Raw genomic sequence first — 19,770 nt, 5'->3', positions numbered from 1 at the left:
AGGTCACTGGGTCAAAGGTCAAGGTCACAGGGACCTTTACTGAAAAAAGCTTGTCCCCATAATAACTTAAGATTCCTTTGGCCCACAGTCTTAATATTTGACATGGAGGTTAGTCATGATCAGTAGATGAATCCTATTGATTTTAAAGTCACTGGGTTAAAGGTCAAGGTCACAGGGGCCTTTACTGAAAAAAGCTTGTCCCCCTAAGAACTTAAGATTCCTTTGACCCACAGTCTTCATATTTGGCATGGAGGTTAGTCACAATGAGTTGATGACCCTTATTGATTTTGAGGTCACTGGGTCAAAGGTCAAGGTCAGACAGGCCTTGACTCAAAAAGCTTGTCTGCCTAATAACTTAATATTCCTTTGAACCACTGTCTTCATATATGGCATAGAGGTTAGTCATGATTATTAGATGATCCCTATCGATTTTGAGGTCAAAGGTCAAGGTCACATGGGCCTTCACCAAAAAAAGCCCTTCACAAAAAAAGCTTGTCCGCCCATTAACTTAAGAATCCTCTGACCCAGTTTTCATAGTTGGTATTGAGGTTGTTTATGATTATTAGATTACCCCTATTGATTTTGAGGTCACTGGGTCAAAGGTGACAGGGACCTTGACCTAACAAAGCTTGATGGCTCATTGCTTAAGAAGGCTTTGGTCAACAGTCTTCATATTTGGTATTGAGGTTGTTTATGACTAGTAGATGACCCCTATTGATTTTTAGGTGACTGTGTCAAAGGTCAAGGTCACAGGGGTTTTTACTACAATAAACTTGTCTGCTCAAATGCTTAAGGTCCTCAGTGTATTGATTTTGACATTTTCACATTTGAAGCATGTAGAATACATAACTTAGCAATCCACTGGCTTACTAACCTCAGATTCGGCAGGGAGGTTGTCCTTGAGCTCTAAATGGCCACTGTTGATTCTGACAAAGTGGTATGCGGGGGTATTCACGCCAAGACAGTGGCAGTTCTAGTTTAAAGTATCAAAATATTAATGCCGTCATTAAAATTGCCTATTTAACTGTGAAACTGTCTATTACTATCACTACAGTTAGCCGTTTCATTTCGTTCAAAGCCTTGATAATGGCCATGTTGTCACTCCGGTATATACAGCTAAACTCTGGTATTTTCGATTACGGTTAAAACTCTCATGTAGGGTTACAATTAATATGAAATAGAATCTACACAAGAAAAATAATAATTAAATAATAATCATGACATTTAGAAGCTATGCGAGACCTCGTATGAAGTAATTCACGGGAACCGATAAGAGTAGAGACATGTACTGTATTTAGAAAATCTTTGTCGACATGATTTCAATACTTAAAATTTGTTGCAAAATGCAAGGGTGCATATTTATAAACTTTAGACTTATTCACTTTACCTGTTGATAAATGTAAATATGTTCCTATGATATCAAGGGTTCTATGATATCAAGGTATTTAAATTTTCTGTGACTGCTAGTAAAAGCAACACATGATGATGCTAATATTTGTAAAACTTGCATACTAGATTCATTTTCATCTGCCAATAAATTTAATTTGGTGAATAATGAATGTATTTGGGGCAAGAAAACTATTTTATAAAACCTTAATATTTGACTACCATTTTCCTTAGTGATTTTTACACAGTCAATTAAAATATGTTATAAACACATATACTTACATATAGTCTGTTCATATAGTTTTAATTTTATAGCAAGTTAACTGATGGAAGTTTTTCACAACTTAACTTGAAAGTTTTGACCCATCAATCCTTCCATAATTGCTTTTTTTGGGGATTACCTTGATACCGTAGTAACCTCCTCTGAAATGACCCAAAATGGCAGGCATTGAAAATATTCTAAATAATGTCATTTTTATTGGTTCTTTTGAAAAAAAATTTTTAGAAACAGTTCTGGAAAAGGTTCATTTATAAGATGGAAGAAAAATCTCATTCATTTATGATATTTATATTTAAATATTTTCCGAAAAACATTAAGTACCTTGATATCATAGAACCCCGGGCTAAATATGTTTAGTATTCTTAGAAGAAAAAAACCGGAAACATCATTTTACTCAGTATTGCCCAAATTATCCAATTTAGGGAGTATTGCCCAGGCCAGGAAAATCCTGGTTAACTGGGTTTTACAAGGGCGGTCAATCAATACTTTGCCAACCCTGCTTTGGATGGGCGCAGTTCATTAATAAATGAAAACTAATAATTGCTTTTTACATTTTTTTTACATATTTTGCATTGTAGTACTTGTATATGTAAAAAGTGCAGTTTCATAGAGCATTCATTTCCTTTAGAGATACTTACATTGTATTACCTTTATGAAATTTGATCTGCAGTAATCCCAACCAAAGTAATTATTATTCTATGCCTAAATTATCAATATTGTTTGCTGCATTGTCGTGTATAGATTGTTTAATTGTTTTCTCTGCCTATTTTTAATTTCAGGATAGAAGAATACTTAAGTATTCAACATGAAGCCCACAGTTACTATGGTGATATCTGGACTTTTCCTGTCTTACATAGCATACTCTATGTACACTATAGCCCTGATATTCTTTCCAACACATTGTGTAGAGAAAGGAAAACACCAAAAATGTATCCAACCGTATATAGCAAAGCATAAAAAATTACAGGTATATAATTATATCTATGAATGTAAATAAAATTGATGGTAAAGTGTTATAAATTGTTAAATATGTAGCTAGTCACAATTCAGACATTAACAGGGCTTTTTTCACAGGTTGGGGAAGCAGCCCTGCCCTTCATTTTGGGGAAAAATTGCACAGTACATGTATATTTGCAAAAGGGAAAGAAGAAACTTAATGTAAATTCAATTTTTGGAAAATAATTTTTTTGAAGAATTTTTCTTTGGGGAAGCAGCCCTATACTGGCCACTACTCTAGAAGGAAAAAAGCCCTGATTAAATGGAATTATTGTATTGAAAAATGTGTACATTTTGTTTGAAATTAAATAATGCTTTCCAATGTTTTCAGTAAAACATTTTTGTATTATCTACTTAATCTAAAGTGTACAATTAATAGGTAGGTTTCTTCCACAAAGCATAATAGTTTACATGTGTTTATTCAAATTTGATGCTCATGATGAGCCAGTTAGAACATTTATCGTCTTACATTTTATTTTATCAATATTTCTAACAGTTAAATGACTTCTGGTAAAAAAACTTGAGATTTAAAAAAAGCAAATCTTCAAACTTTAAAAAATAATAATAATATTGCTGGTGATGTTTTGATAAAACTGAGGAAGTGACAGGTCTGTCTATTTATATAATTATGACATATATATTTTACTTTCTTTTACAAGTTTATTTAATAAGGCATTCATAAGTACATGTATATTTATTTTAAGATGTCAATTTACACATCACTGAAGTCGTCAAGGATTTCTTCAAATGATCTCACATTGATTTGGCATTACAGTAATTTTACAATACATGATGTTGTTGAAAAGTAAGTATTACTAATATATTCTGGTCTTATTTCTACCCAATATTTAAATTTTGTTTTTTTTACCTTAATATATTTATTTGTTTACTATAGTAGATCTTCCCTGAAATAACAATATATTTGATTAACTATGGCCATTAAAACATAATATTTCATCATATTGTTTAGAGCTCTATTTCAGTTTGAAACTGTTTGATTTTTCGTATACATGTTATATTCAAGAGCAATATACTTTTAGCAGATTGAACAAATTTATATGTACATGTAATTTATCTAAAACTGCTATGTTACAGTCATATGATTTTTATGTCCAATAAAATTTCTGCTGACATAAACAGTAATTTTTTCTAAATTTTTTCCGCAACAACCCATACCCCTGAAATTGTGAATTTTTAGCGTGATAATCTGTCAAATTGTGAAAACAAGAATAAATCATCACCTGTAGTCACTTTATTCATACATTTTAATAGTTATATTCAAAGTTTCAACTTTCTTCTTTTTATTCCCTTAAATATATACATGTAAATCAAATTCTCAAGATTGTCATTTGTCAGTTCATTATTTTGTTGGTACTGAAAAGCAATCCTGGCAATTGTGAATTTTTTTATGTTTTTGGCATTGTGAAGAGGCCTTATTTCGGGGTCAAAATCAACCAAAAAAATCACTGATAAATATTATTCTTATATCATGCCTAGTCTCTTGTTATCTATACTGGGTTTTCAAACTCTATCACAAGTAGCGAAACTGATAGCGAACAGCATGGATCCTGATCAGACTGCGCGGATGCGCAGGCTGGTCTGGATCCATGCTGGTCGCAAACAAACTATGTTGGTTTTGTCATGGCGCGGCTCATTTATGTTATTCATGGCCTCTGTGGATAAGTGATTATGGTCCTTGACTTGACATCACTTGCTCCTAACTGCTGTGGATTAGATTCCAGTTCAGGCTAGATTAAGGAAAGTTGGTGTTCTACTCAGGTGCCCACTCATGTCTGAAATAATGAAAGAAGGAGCACCTGGAGTCTGCCTCCACCAGTAAAGCTGAAAAGTTACTGAATGTCCTCTACATTGCTTGTGTAACTTAAAATCCAACAAACATTTATGTTATACACGTTCATCTTTCATGTTATCATTGCTTATATCTCATGTTATTTATTCAGAGAATTCAATGTGAGTATTCCATCTAAAACAAGAAGAAATGGAACTCTTTATTTGCATGTGTTTGTGTATCCACGGAAACAGGACCCATTTACAAGCCAGTACACATCAAATGACCAGTCTGCCATAACCACATACATGGTACCACAGTCAGGTGTCTTCAACTTACTTGGTGATACTGCCAAAGAGGTATGCTGAACATATATCATTTAACAAAAATCTTTCTTGTAATATACTTCTCACATACCCGTGCTGCTTTTGTGACTCCTTAAAAATGGTATTGCACGGCCGTGCATATATTTTGATGTGACATAATTGGTGTGATATATATATGGTGTAAAGACATGCCAAATGCTAGCGTTACACTATAGGCAGGTCAATGAAAAACGATTCTTTTTCACTTTAAACTTTCTATATTTTGGGTAAATTTTTGATATTGGTATTTTGATAAACAGAATATTATATTCAGGTAGGTTCATTACCGAATTAATTGAACGCGTTGAATAAAATAATACGAGTATTATGCTACCCAAAGGCTTGCATATTATAATTGTATCCAACTTGTTCAGTAAATTCAGTATTGAACTTACACTCATTCAATATTCTCTATTTATGATTCTTGTCATAATACAAACAAATGTCCTACTTATTAATATCAATTACAGTCAGCCCAAAAAAGGTATTGCATGCTTGATACTTATTAGCTGCATGTTTTGCTTTAATTAAAGGATAGTAAACCAAAAACTGCTGGTAGAAAAGCAGTGACTCATTGGAGGTCAAAGGTCACTGTAACTGTAATGGAGGATGAGATTGCATTTGATAGACAAGGAATTCCTGGGGAGATCATGAAATATTTAAGGTTTGTTTGTTTTTCTGGATTTTTTTTTCTGCTGATATTAGCACATTTTAGGTCATATCTTGATGGTTTATCCACCTAAATGGCTTTTCTATTTATTTAGTAAGTAATTACCAATGACCAACTACTTATTCCGCCTGATTCTGAATCTGTCGTGACAACTGATCATTAGACTCAGTGTACAAGATTAATTAATTTTTGGAAATTTATAAAGTTATACTGATTTAGTATTTTGCATGGACATCAAAATACTAGTTTACATTTCGCTACTTTTATGACTGATTATTTCACATTCAACACTACCATTACTTGAGGCAATAAGCATCCAAAGTGCTCTAAAGCCATTATAATATAAAAAATACATAAACTCATGTTTTTCAATTATAAAAAAAAGAGAAAATTATTTGTTTATGTGACATAATGTGGCTTTAACATTCTACTGTATTAGAACTTACTTTTCTCTGCTAGATATTCTGCGAATTTAGTTAAATAATTTTTTTTAAATTGCTTCATACATGTATATTATTTTTGCAGTGACATCAGCCTAACATTGGCATGTTTCATTATTGCTTTTCTATGTTCATTGTTTAAGGAAATGATTTACACATCAATGAGTTTACTGACTTTTTATCTGACAGTTTGTTGACTTCTTGTTTCAAAGTAAACTGAAGACCAACATATGAACTGTTAACATAGCATTAATTGCTTTTTACTTATACAGTTTGTTGTACATTATTAATTAATGACCCTTACACCGAGAAATTAATTCTAAAATACTTATAGGGAGTTGACTTAAATGTGTGTATATAAGAATGTGGACTTTGAATTATTTTACAGGATTTCACCAGAAGGAGAATATCTTCCACTAGTTTATATTGATCAGCTAGGCTTTCGAACCAAAGATCTAGTGGTAAGTTTATATTTGTAAATGTAAATGGCATCAGACCAAATATTTTATTTGTATTATTTATATCTTATAAACATTTCCTATAGTTTCTTTATTTTTTGTACAGATAGAGAAAGAAAATTTAAACTAGAAAACAGAATTTTCTTAAACTATGCTTGGTTAAAGAGAATAATGATTGAAACAAATATCAGGCCCTATCCAACATTTCGAGTTATCTTCCCCTAAAAATGAAAAACCATCTCTACTTTTTAGCTCACCTGAGCATGCTCAGGGTGAGCTTTTAGGATCGATGATTGTCCGTCGTCCGTCGTCCGTCGTCCGTCCGTCCGTCGTCCGTTCACATTTAGTTGTTAACACTCTAGCGGTCACATTTTTGCCTCAATCATCATCAAACTTGGTCAGGATGCTTATCTAGTTGATAGCTCGGATGAGTTCGAACATGGGTCATCTCGGATTAGAAACTAGGTCACAAGAGCTAAAAATAGAAAAACCTTGTTAACACTCTAGAGGTCACATTTTTGCCTCAATCATCATCAAACTTGGTCAGGATGTTTGTCTAGGTGATAGCTCGGATGAGTTCGAACATGGGTCATCTCGGATGAAAAAGTAGGTCACCGGAGCTAAAAATAGAAAAACCTTGTTAACACTCTAGCGGTCACATTTTTGCATCAATCATCATCAAACTTGGTCAAGATGCTTGTCTAGGTGATAGCTCGGATGAGTTCGAACATGGTCATCTCGGATGAAAAAGTAGGTCACCGGAGCTAAAAATAGAAAAACCTTGTTAACACTCTAGCGGTCACATTTTTGCATCAATCATCATCAAAACTTGGTCAGGATGCTTATCTAGTTGATAGCTCGGATGAGTGTGAACATGGGTCATCTCGGATGAAAAAGTAGGTCACCGGAGCTAAAAATAGAAAAACCTTGTTAACACTCTAGTGGTCACATTTTTGCATCAATCATCATCAAACTTGATCAAGATGCTTGTCTAGGTGATAGCTCGGATGAGTTCGAACATGGGTCATCTCGGATGAAAAAACTAGGTCACAGGAGCTAAAAATAGAAAAACCTTGTTAACACTCTAGTGGTCACAATTTTGACTCAATTGTCATCAAACTTGGTCAGGAAACTTGTCTAGGTCATTGCTGGGAAGAAATTGAACATGGGTCATCTCGGATGAAAAAGTAGGTCACCGGAGCTAAAAATAGAAAAATCTTGTTAACACTCTAGTGGCTACTGTTGTGATCCAAATATTCTGTTAATTGGTCTGAAAGTTTGTTTTGATGATTTCTAAGTCAAGTTCGAACATTGGTCATCTTGGATGAAAAAAACTAGGTCACACCGCCCAAATATGGAAAAACCTTGTTAACATTCTAGTGGTCACATTTTCGACTCAATTATCATCAAACTTGGTCAGGATGCTTGTATAGGTAATTGCTTGGATGAGTTCGAAATCGCATGTGGAACTAGGTCACCGAAGCTAAAAATAGAAAAATCTTGTTAACACTCTAGTTGCTACTGTTTTGATCCAAGTATCCTTGAAATTGGTCTAAAAGTTTGTTTTGATGATTTCTAGGTCAAGTTTGAATATGTGTCACCTGGGTAAAAAACTAGGTCGCACTGCTCAAATATGGATAATCCTTGTTAACACTGTAGTGGTCACATTTTTGACTCACCTGTCATGAGACTTGGTCAGAATGCTTGTCTAGGTAATTGTTTGGATGAGTTTGATAAATCAGGTGAGCGATCTAGGGCCATCATGGCCCTCTTGTTTGAGTTATGGTCCTTTGTTAATTTTCATACTTTATTTTTGTCCAGGCCATTTCTCCTAATGTATAAAAGCCATGGACTTGAAACTTCATAGGATGATAGGTCTCATTAAGAAGAAGTGCAGTGAACAAGAACAGGTACTCTGCATTTCTTATTTTTTGAGTTATTGCCCTTTGTTTATTTTCATACTTTAATTTTGTCCGGGCCATTTCTCCTTAAGTATAACAGCTATGGACTTGAAACTTCCTAGGATGATAGATCTCATTAAGAAGAAGTGCAGTGCACAAGAACCGGTACTCTGCATTTCTTATTTTTTGAGTTATGGTCCTTTGTTAATTTTCATACTTAATTTTTGTCCAGGCCATTTCTCTTCAACTAAAAAAGCTATGGACTTGAAACTTCATAGGATGATAGATCTCATTAAGAAGAAGTGCAGTGCATAAGAACCAGTACTCTGCACTTCCTAATTTTTGAGTTATTGCCCTTTGTTAATTTTCATACTTTATTTTTGTCCAGGCCATTTCTCCTAATGTATAAAAGCCATGGACTTGAAACTTCATAGGATGATAGGTCTCATTAAGAAGAAGTGCAGTGAACAAGAACAGGTACTCTGCATTTCTTATTTTTTGAGTTATTGCCCTTTGTTTATTTTCATACTTTAATTTTGTCCGGGCCATTTCTCCTTAAGTATAACAGCTATGGACTTGAAACTTCCTAGGATGATAGATCTCATTAAAAAGAAGTGCAGTGCACAAGAATCGGTACTCTGCATTTCTTATTTTTTGAGTTATGGTCCTTTGTTAATTTTCATACTTAATTTTTGTCCAGGCCATTTCTCCGAAAGTATAAAAGTTATGGACTTGAAACTTCATAGGATGATAGATCTCATTAAGAAAAAGTGCAGTGCATAAGAATTGATACTCTGCATTTCTTATTTTTTGAGTTATTGCCCTTTGTTGATTTTCTTACTTTATTTTTGTCCTGGTCATTTCTCCTCAAGTATGAAAGCTATGGACTTGAAACATCATAGAATGATAGATCTTATTGATAAGAAGTGCAGTGCACAGAAACTGCTGCTCTGCACTTATTATTTTTTTCGTTATTGCCCTTTGTTATTTTTCATACTTCATTTTTGTCCGGGCCATTTCTCCTAAACTACATTGTTCACAAGGCGACACATCCGACTCGCGGAGTTCTAGTTTCCACAAAAATTAGTTGATTAAGATAAAAGTTTAATTTACCGTACGGATATTTTGTATCCTTCCGGTTTGCGGGAAAAATCATATAGCTACACCGCACCTACTGATGAACGAATTATGTCATATTATTTCATTCTGAGATACGATTCGAATCATTAAATAACGCATACCAGCTGTCAGTCTATAAAAAAATTGCCTCAGAAAACATCTGTATCAACCTGACCTCGAGTTGAGATTATAAATTATACTAAACCGGAAGTACATGAAGAAACGTCCGCCAATCAAGAAAATTGAAAAATTTTTTAACATAAACTCATATTTCATAACAAAGAAGTGAAGATGAATACAATTATCGGTGTGCTTCGTTGAAACAGGTATTTCGTTAACTATTTGTTAAGTAGTAAGGCATGACATTCTGTATTTATGTAAATATCACCTCCCGACGTCCCGTGTTATGATTTATAAAATTATACATGTACACATGTGTTATTGACCTCAATAAATGTAAGTGAAAATGGAAAAATAATTCTGGCAATTATCCATGGTGCTAGTAATACTTAATTATCTTTATCATTTTGTTAACTTAGCAAGAAAAATACGTAATTTTAAAATAACTAAACCTCACAATATTATCAATTTATACTTAAAAATCTTCTCAAACAGTAATTTTTTAATTCATTATTGAGACATGAAGATGGTTCATGTAGAGATTAAAAGAGAAGAAAAAACTGAAATGACTCATGAAAATTTTGGTCAAACAGTCTGCCACGTGAAATTCTTACCTTCCTGAGATCCCTGCTGTTTGTTGTTGTTCTTTTTTTTAGAAAGGGTTTTCTAAATTATGATAAACCACAGATGCTTGGGCCAACATGATACCCATGAGTAAACACTTTCAAAAAATATTTTGATATTAAAACACTAATGGGATATCTGTTATAACTATAATACTGGTTTTCGAAAAAAAAAAATCATATATGAAAAAAAAATACTGTTTACCTGTATTGAGGCTTGATTCCGGGCAGGCAGGCGAATTGGTTGGGCTATTTTTCGTAACAGTTTTCTCAACAACTACTTACCAGAGCCTCATGATATTTAGTATGCAGCATTAACACATTGTCCCATACCATGGGATTCGATTTTAGGTCTGTCTCTCATCCACTTCATGTTTACTGACTAAGTTAAATTCATAATAATGGTCAATGGTACGAATTTTTCGTAACAATTTTTTCATTAGTTTAATTCATAATAATGGTCAATGGTACGAATTTTTTGTAACAATTTTCTCAGCAACTACTTATTACAGCCTCTTGATGTTTGGTATACAACATTGATATGATTTCAGGTATGTTGCTCATTCACTTTCAGTTTTCTGACCTAGTGAAATTTTCGGCATTAATTGTAAATGGAAGGAAATTTCCGTAACAGTTTTCTTAGCAACTACATCTCACAGCCTCTTGAAATTTGGTATTGTGACTGCAAAGTTCAGGTCTATCGCTTATCCTCTTCCTGTTTACTGATTTAGTTAAAAGTTCGATATGAATGGTCAATGGTAGGAAATTTTTGTAACATCACAGCCTCATGAGTCATGTTATTTGGTATACAAATGCAACCCGGCCATTTTTGTCTTTGACCAATTTTTATTGAAGTATTATCCAAATTTGTACTTCGTCTTGTTAATTATGATGTCATTGTTAAAATTTTCATTATGTAAACACGCCACAGGGAGTGTATTTTTTAGCAACCTGTACTTTAAAGAAAAGAAAAAAGAGGTATTTCTATACACTTGTTTGCATTCCTGTTGCTGTCGGCCAAAAATACATTACATTTGACACTAACCTTTAAATGACATTAAAGAAATTTATAAACCTGTTGTTTTTTTTTTAAAAAAGAAAAATACTTTATAAGATCTATTCCTTAAGGTGAGCGATATAGAGCCATCATGGCCCTCTTGTTTACTATGACATTTTCAGTTTTAAAGGTATCTACCTCAAACTTCAAATACTTATTCCTTATCATCAATTACATTTTATGTGACAATGTTCATAACTCTTGAAGCAATATTTACAGATTTATCTCTCATTGAACTTAGGATTTTCTATACAAGATATTATAACTTCTTTACTTTTTAAGGTATCTACTTCAAACTTCAAATATTTATATCTTATCATTACACACATGTTGTGTGACAAGGTTCATAACTCTAGCGAGACTATTTCTAGAATTATTCCCTTTAATCTTGGAATTTATGTTAACAATGTTATTTTTTTACTATAAATTAAAACATAATTATACATAATTGATTTTTCTTTCATAGTTTTGTCTTCCTTACTGCGTCCAGTATTTTATTAGTCGAGCTTTGCTGTCTCCTGTGACAGCTCTTGTTCTTTTTTGAATACACTGTTTAACTTTCTCCTCCCTGGCCAAACATTTGCCTAATATCGCATTGAGACATTTTAAAATATTTTGTGAACAAATTTTTGTATAATCTAAAGATCGTTGTTTGTGGAACATACAGGAATCGACACACAAGCTTTTAGTATATTTAACAAAATAGAATCAGACAGAATTTAGCGTTGTATTCAACAAATCAACATCCGTTTTGCCCATCAAACACAAGGGAATTATTTCGTGCTCTGTTTTACTAGTGAAACTTGAAAAAGGGTTTCAAAAGAATTGAATTGAAATTTGATTATTTTCTGCTAGAAATTTCACAAGTCCTGCAGGACGAGCATTTCTGGGAGATTAACTCGTCCGGAGTCAATTTTTACTCGGATTTGTCGAGCCCTGTGTGCCTTCCCATCGATTTGTGACTTAAATAAATGTCTGATGTAAATACTTCTGCAATGACATACACCATCCAAATACTACACAAGTTTTATTAGACACTCAATTTGACAATTCTATCCAATCAAAATGCATAATTGAATAGGTGTAAATGTGCTTACCCTACAATCAGCTGATGACCTAATTACTTTAAAATATTCGATATTGATGTTATAATTTATCAAACACACTTACAATTAAGCCAAAAAAAAATTTTATTATGCTGTTAGAATTTACTTAAGACTTTGAAACATATATTGATCAGATTGGACTGGAAATAATCATGCGAACATTTAGTGGTGTGAGCACCTATATTTTGATGCCGTCACAGGGCGAATCAGATGGTTGACATGTTCAGATGCTCTAATCTTTGAGCGATTGTTTTTAGAAGTAATTTAAAGTTTTTGAACTTTTAGATAATGAATTTATTTAACAAATGCACTAATTGCACTGTATGTATATCTGATATTTGTTGTGCAAGTGCAATTTTTCAAAATAAGAGTCTCGAATCGATGAGAGAAAAGCATAGGTATTTCCTGATGTATGGCATTAGGAAACAGCAATATATTCAGTCAAAGTCAATTTTAATGGACCAAACGTAGACCATATGTCGGCCATTTTGAAAACAATATGTCATCATTTAAATTGCGGTAATGGTGTTAAATTTCAGTTTTTTCATGTTTTAGTTATAATTTCTACATGTTATTTTGCTTGATTTTAAATATTTAAATTATCCTTACTTTGTAACTCAAAATTTATTTCTTCAACAATCTAGAACATTTAGAAAATGATGATTGTTTCAGACATACGCACAAATTTAATGGACTATTATTGCCTTTTGCAGAAATTTGTAGAATGTTCTGTTTTACCTAAAAATCTAGAGATTTAAAATATTTTGCGCAAAACTTTGTTGCATAGGTGTATGAATATAATATGTCAATTCTGACCAATTTTGACACTGGTCACATGGAAATATGCCATTATCGTGAAATAAGTGATGACACGGAATTAGTGATGTTGAGTATATGACATGACGTGAGCGCTGAAGACAGACCTGAAGGGAAAGTCCACCAATAATCGTGCCAGGAATCTTGACACGCTCGTATTCATTCATCGAACAATCCATGAAGTACAGTGAAGCATACTGTCACCGAAGCTAAAAATAGAAAAACCTTGTTAACACTCTAGCGGTCATATTTTTGACTCAATCATCATCAAATTTAGTCAGGATGCTTGTCTAGGTGATAGCTTAGATGAGTTCGAACATGGGTCATCTCGGATGAAAAAGTAGGTCACAGAAGCTAAAAATAGAAAAACCTTGTTAACACTCTAGCGGTCACATTTTTGACTCAAGTGTCATCAAACTTGGTCAGGATGCTTGTCTAGGTAATTGCACGGATGAGTTCGAACGGTAGAAAAACTAGGTCACAGGAGTTAAAAATAGAAAAATCTTGTTAACACTCTAGTGGTCACATTTTTGCCTCAATCATCATCAAACTTGGTCAGGATGCTTATCTAGGTAATTGCTCAGATAAGTTTGAACATGGGTCATCTCGGATGAAAAACTAGGTCACAGGAGCTAAAAATAGAAAAATCTTGTTAACACTCTAGTGGCTACTGTTTTGATCCAAATATCCTGTAAATTGGTCTGAAAGTTTGTTTTGATGATTTCTAGGTCAAGTTCGAACATGGGTCACCTGGGGTCAAAAACTAGGCCACATTGCCCAAATATGGAAAAACCTTGTTAACACTCTAGTGGTCACATTTTTGACTTGATTATCATCAAACTTGAATGAGTTCGAAAATGGGTCATCTCGGATGAAAAACTAGGCCACCAGAGCTAAAAATAGAAAATTTTTGTTAACACTCTAGTGGCTACTGTTTTGATCCAAGTATTCTTGAAATTGGTCTGAAAGTTTGTTTTGATGATTTCTAGGTCAAGTTCGAATATGGGTCACCTGGGTAAAAAACTAGGTCACACTGCTCAAATATGGATAATCTTTGTTAACACTCTAGTGGTCACATTTTTGACTCACCTGTCATGAAACTTGGTCAGAATGCTTGTCTAGGTAATTGTTCGGATGAGTTTGATGGGTCAGGTGAGCGATCTAGGGCCATCATGGCCCTCTTGTTGAGTTATCTGACCCTAAAAATGGAAACTTTCCCTACCTTTTGAGTTATCTGCCCCTTAAAAAGGAAACCATCTCTACTTTTTGAGCTATTTGCCCGTGAAAAATGGCAATCCTCCCTACTTTTTTAGTTTTCTGCCCCTGAAAATGGAAACCATCCCTACTTTTTGAGTTATCTGTCCCTATAAATGGAAACCATCCCTACTTTTGAGTTATTTGCCTTTAAAAAATGGCAACCATCCCTATTTTTGAGTGATCTGCCCCTGAAAGGCAATTATGAAACATCTTTTAATACTGAAGCAGCTGTAGGTTGTATATATACAAAGTTTCAGGATATTTGTTTGGCCCCTTGACATTGTGGGTTCCAATATAGACATTTACTTTTGATTCTTTCATGTCAGGAAGCTATCCACTTAGCTTAAGGTACATCAGTGGTTCTACTCAGGTGCCCTTTCGTGCCTGGAATATTGCATACAGAAGGTCACCTTAAATCTTTCCCCACCACTAAATCTGAAAGTGGACATATGACCTATACCATGTTGTTATGAAGTAAAACAACAAACAAATATTACTGAGTTAAACAACAATACCAAATGGTTGTCCCTTTTTGTTTTCCAATGTTTTGACATAAGATAAAGTTTGTGACTAGAATTACTGTAAAATCATTATTTGTGGGGCACGAATTTTCGTGGTTTTCGTGGGAAGGTCAATCCACGAATTTAAGACCCAACAAAATTAATCCCAACAAATATTTCTTGCCATGTCTCTATTATTCTATATATTACAAACATGCATCGGCGCTTTTCTGCCAATTTTTGTGTAATGAATGTCCAGAGGCAAGGATTAAATCTATTGACAAGCGCTGTGTGATACTTAAAGATATGTACATCCGGTAAGTAAAATGTGAGGCGATTAAGTGTAAGATTACTTTGCATAAGGTTATTTATTTTATTTTTTTACAAGAAATTGAAAATCCATGTATTTAAGAACCCACGAAAATGCCTGCTTTGATAATACCACGAAATTTCATGCCCAAGAATATAAGTGAATTCGCAGTGCTCTAAAACTTTTTCCTTTCTGAGTTTGTGTAATAGAGCTGTTATAATTTTAATTGGAACTGTTTGTTTTTTTGATCTGGAAATGTCTGTTCTTTGAATTGGAACTGTTTGTTTTTTTTGATCTGGAAATGTCTGTTCTTTGAATTGGAACTGTTTGTTTTTTGATCTGGAAATGTCTGTTCTTTGAATTGGAACTGTTTGTTTTTTTGATCTGGAAATGTAAGTTCTTTGAATTGGAACTGTTTGTTTTTAGCTCACCTGTCACAAAGTGACAGCGTGAGCTTTTGTGATCGCTTTTCGTCCGGCGTCCGTCCGTCCATCGTCCGTCCGTCCGTAAACTTTTGCTTTAAATGACATCTCCTCATAAACCACTGAGCCAATTTCATCCAAACTTCACAGGAATGTTCCTTTGGTGGTCACCTTTAAAAATTGTTTAAAGAATTTAATTCCATGCAGAACTCTGGTTGCCATGGCAACCGAAAGAAAAAACTTTAAATATCTTCTTTTAAACAACCCTAAGAGCTAGAGCTTAGATATTTGGCATGAAACATCTTCTAGTGAGTGTCTACCAAGTTTGTTCAAATAAAATCCCTGGGGTCAAAATTGGCCCCGCCCCAGGGGGTCATTGATTTTCCCTATAAGCATATAGTAAAAACTTAAAAAATCTTCTTTTAAAGAACCCAAAGAGCTAGAGCTAAGATATTTAACATGAAACATCTTCTAGTGAGTGTCTACCAAGTTTGTTCAAATAAAAGCCCTGGGGTCAAAATTGGCCCCGCCCCGGGGGGTCATTGATTTTCCCTATATGCATATCTTAAAAAATCTTCTTTTAAAGAACCGTAAGAGCTAGAGCTTAGATATTTAGCATGAAACATCTTCTAGTGAATGTCTACCAAGTTTGTTCAAATAAAAGCCCTGGGGTCAAAATTGGCCCCGCCCCAGGGGGTCATTGATTTTCCCTATATGCATATACAGTAGAACTTCTATGAGTCGAACTTCGATTAGTCGATTTTCTCGATGTGTCGAATTAAAATGAAAGTCCCCACTTTCCCCCCTATATATTCCTTATAAAAACCTATTTATGAGTCGAAATTTTATGTGTCGAATTTTTCGATGTGTCGAGGTTTTTTCGTGGTCCGTATAAAGTAAATCTAGTGCAATTTACCACAAATAAGTCGAAGTCGTTGGATTGTTTTGACACCTTTGACCTTGAGACATTTTTCACACCTTATCTGGCTGCGAAGACGATTTCCAATCAACTTGTGTGATAGGTGTTAATAACACAGCCGTGTGTTCAAACAGCCTTTGTTTGCGATAAAATGTGTGATAAAATGCTTTAATCGTAACTTTTTTAATTGCCGTAGTGGTATTTGAAAGTAAACAGTAAGAACTACTTCACTACTTTCATTTGAAAAACATCCTTGACCCGGTGTCGCGTGAGAATAACACGCGAAATATTTACTATAAGCTGGTTTAGTTATCGCCCTTTCGTATTCATACGCCTTTTGTAACTCTTTGGGTAGTCGTGAAAAACGTAATTTGACATGCTATATTTATCATTGTAAAATTTAAAGATAAGATTAATGATGGAAAAACATGAAATATGTTTCGTTATAGAGCTTATAATTAGGACTAGTCACGGGTCGAAATTTTGTCATGGAATTGAGAGCGATTCATGAGTCGAAGTCCCGATGTGTCGAAGTTTTTATGCAAGTCCCTTCAACTTCGACTTACCGAAGTTCTACTGTAGTAAAAACTTAAAAAATCTTCTTTTAAAGAACCCAAAGAGCTAGAGCTAAGATACACTGTAGCCTCGATAACTCGCTCTTCACTATAACGCTAATTTCAGTAGAGCGCTCATAGACCTTGGCTCCCCAAAAAAAACTTCCAAAAAAAAAACTTCCAAAAAAAAAAAATTTTTTTTTTAAGTAGACTTAGATTTATAGCGCGCTATAACGCTTGCTCAATTTGACTGTCAAGTACAATAAACAATTGTTATTAGGACATTTATGAGCGCCAAAGGTGTGAAAAACATGCCTAGGTAAGTGTTTATTTGCTCTTTTCACGACTTTTTGTTGTTTTACATGTCGTCAAATTGTTTCCAAAATCTCAAATTCATATCATAACTGTGACATTGGCAACCGGGGATGAGTATAAATAAACTAAAATTCACACACATATCTTTGACATGTAAACCTCGCTGAATTAAATAACCCACAAGCCCAAAATCAATTTAAAATCCTGCACTGTAAATAGAGCGGCCATGACAGGAAGTAATTGGCGTCTGATTTACTAGGGGACACAACTAAAGCTGGACTGTATTACAGTGTTATTTACAGTCCAGCTTTAGTTGTGTCCCCTAGTTAATCCAACGTCATTACAGTATACTAATGGCTAACGGTTAGTGTTTACACTACATTCATGATTTATAATTTTCTTTCGAAAGTTTTTCGTTTCTTTTAAATATAATTAGTATTATTGTGAATATATTACATGTTTACATCATTGAATGGCTTTAGAAAAAGATAATGTCGATTTTCATTGAACAGTAAGTAAAAAAAATCAGCGTTATATATAATATGTGGTGGGTGGGGTAATGCGGTAATTTCGCAATGAGCGTTCTAATGAGAGCCTCGTTAGAACGCGGTGGTGAGACATTGGACCCCAACATGAGCGTTTTAATGAGGCTGAAGTGTATTAAGCATGAAACATCTTCTAGTGAGTGTCTACCAAGTTTGTTCAAATTAAAGCCCTGGGGTCAAAATTGGCCCCACCCCGGGGGGTCATTGACTTTCCCTATATGCATATAGTAAAAACTTAAAAAATCTTCTTTTAAAGAACCGTAAGAGCTAGAGCTTAGATATTTAGCATGAAACATCTTCTAGTGAATGTCTACCAAGTTTGTTCAAATTAAAGCCCTGGGGTCAAAATTGGCCCCGCCGCAGGGGGTCATTGATTTTCCCTATATGCATATAGTAAAAACTTAAAAAATCTTCTTTTAAAGAACACAAAGAGCTAGAGCAAAGATATTAAGCATGAAACATCTTCTAGTGAGTGTCTACCAAGTTTGTTCAAATTAAAGCCCTGGGGTCAAAATTGGCCCCGGTCCGGGGGGTCATTGACTTTCCCTATATGCATAAAGTAAAAACTTAAAAAATCTTCTTTTAAAGAACCATAAGAGCTAGAGCTTAGATATTTGGCATGAAACATCTTCTAGTGAATGTCTACCAAGTTTGTTCAAATAAAAGCCCTAGGGTCATAATTGACCCCGCCCCAGGGGGTCATAGATTTTCCCTATATGCATATAGTAAAAACTTAAAAAATCTTATTTTAAAGAACCCAAAGAGCTAGAGCTAAGATATTTAGCATGAAACATCTTCTAATGAGTGTTTACTAAGTTTGTTTAAATAAAAGCCCTGGGGTCAAAATTGGCCCCGCCCCAGGGGGTCATTGATTTTCCCTATATGCATATAGTAAAAACTTAAAAAATCTTCTTTTAAAGAACTCAAAGAGCTAGAGCTAAGATATTTAGCATGAAACATGTTCTAATGGGTGTCTACCAAGTATGTTCAAATAAAAGCCCTGGGGTCAAAACTGGCCCCGCCCGGGGGGGTCATTGATTTTCCTTATATGTGTATAGCAAAAACTTAAAAATCTTCTTTGAAAAAACCCAAATAGCTAGAGTTTAGATATTAAGCATGAAACATCTTTAAGTAAATATCTACAAAGTTTGTTCAAATAAAAGCCCGGGGTCAAAACTGGCCCTGCCCCAGGGGTGTCATTGTTTTTAACTATATGTGTATAGTAAAAACCTTAAAAAATCTTCTTTTAAAAAACCCAATGAGCTAGAACTTAAATGTTTAGCATGAAACATCTTCTTATGGGTGTCTACCAAGTCTGTTCAAATAAACAAATAAAAGCCCTTGGGTAAAAATTGGCCCGGGGTGGGGGGGGGGCCTATATACAGGTGAGCGACCTCAGGGCCATCATGGCCCTCTTGTTTGATCTGGAAATGTCTGTTCTTTGAATTGGAACTGTTTGTTTTTGATCTGGAAATGTCTGTTCTTTGAATTGGAATTGTTTGTTTTTTGATCTGGAAATGTCTGTTCTTTGAATTGTAACTGTTTGTTTTTTGATCTGGAAATGTCTGTTCTTTGAATTGGAACTGTTTGTTTTTTGATCTGGAAATGTCTATTCTTTGAATTGGAACTGTTTGTTTTTTGATCTGGAAATGTCTGTTCTTTGAATTGGAACTGTTGGTTTTTTGATCTGGAAATGTCTGTTCTTTGAATTGGAACTGTTTGTTTTTTTTTATCTGGAAATGTCTGTTCTTTGAATTGGAACTGTTTGTTTTATGATCAAGAAATGTCTGTTCTTTGAATTGGAACTGCTTGTTCTGAATTT

At 34.1% G+C, this 19,770-nt stretch overlaps 1 protein-coding gene across 1 annotated transcript in view; it reads left to right on the top strand.

Moving 5' to 3' along the window:
• Positions 1-19,770, top strand: part of LOC132726473 (lipid scramblase CLPTM1L-like) — a 43,193-nt gene that overhangs the window by 907 nt on the left and 22,516 nt on the right. The window contains exons 2-6 of the mRNA XM_060711789.1: positions 2,446-2,633; positions 3,367-3,467; positions 4,624-4,810; positions 5,350-5,480; positions 6,315-6,387. Coding sequence (XP_060567772.1) covers positions 2,472-2,633; positions 3,367-3,467; positions 4,624-4,810; positions 5,350-5,480; positions 6,315-6,387 — 654 coding nt within the window. The 5' untranslated portion in view covers positions 2,446-2,471. The remainder of the gene's footprint in view (positions 1-2,445; positions 2,634-3,366; positions 3,468-4,623; positions 4,811-5,349; positions 5,481-6,314; positions 6,388-19,770) is intronic.

Source organism: Ruditapes philippinarum, unplaced genomic scaffold (genome assembly GCF_026571515.1).
Source record: "Ruditapes philippinarum isolate M1 unplaced genomic scaffold, ASM2657151v2 ctg33_1_1_1_1, whole genome shotgun sequence".
Taxonomy (NCBI): Eukaryota; Metazoa; Mollusca; class Bivalvia; order Venerida; family Veneridae; genus Ruditapes; species Ruditapes philippinarum.
The sequence above is the reverse complement of the archived record's forward strand: the minus strand, read 5'-3'. Positions and strand labels throughout refer to the sequence as shown.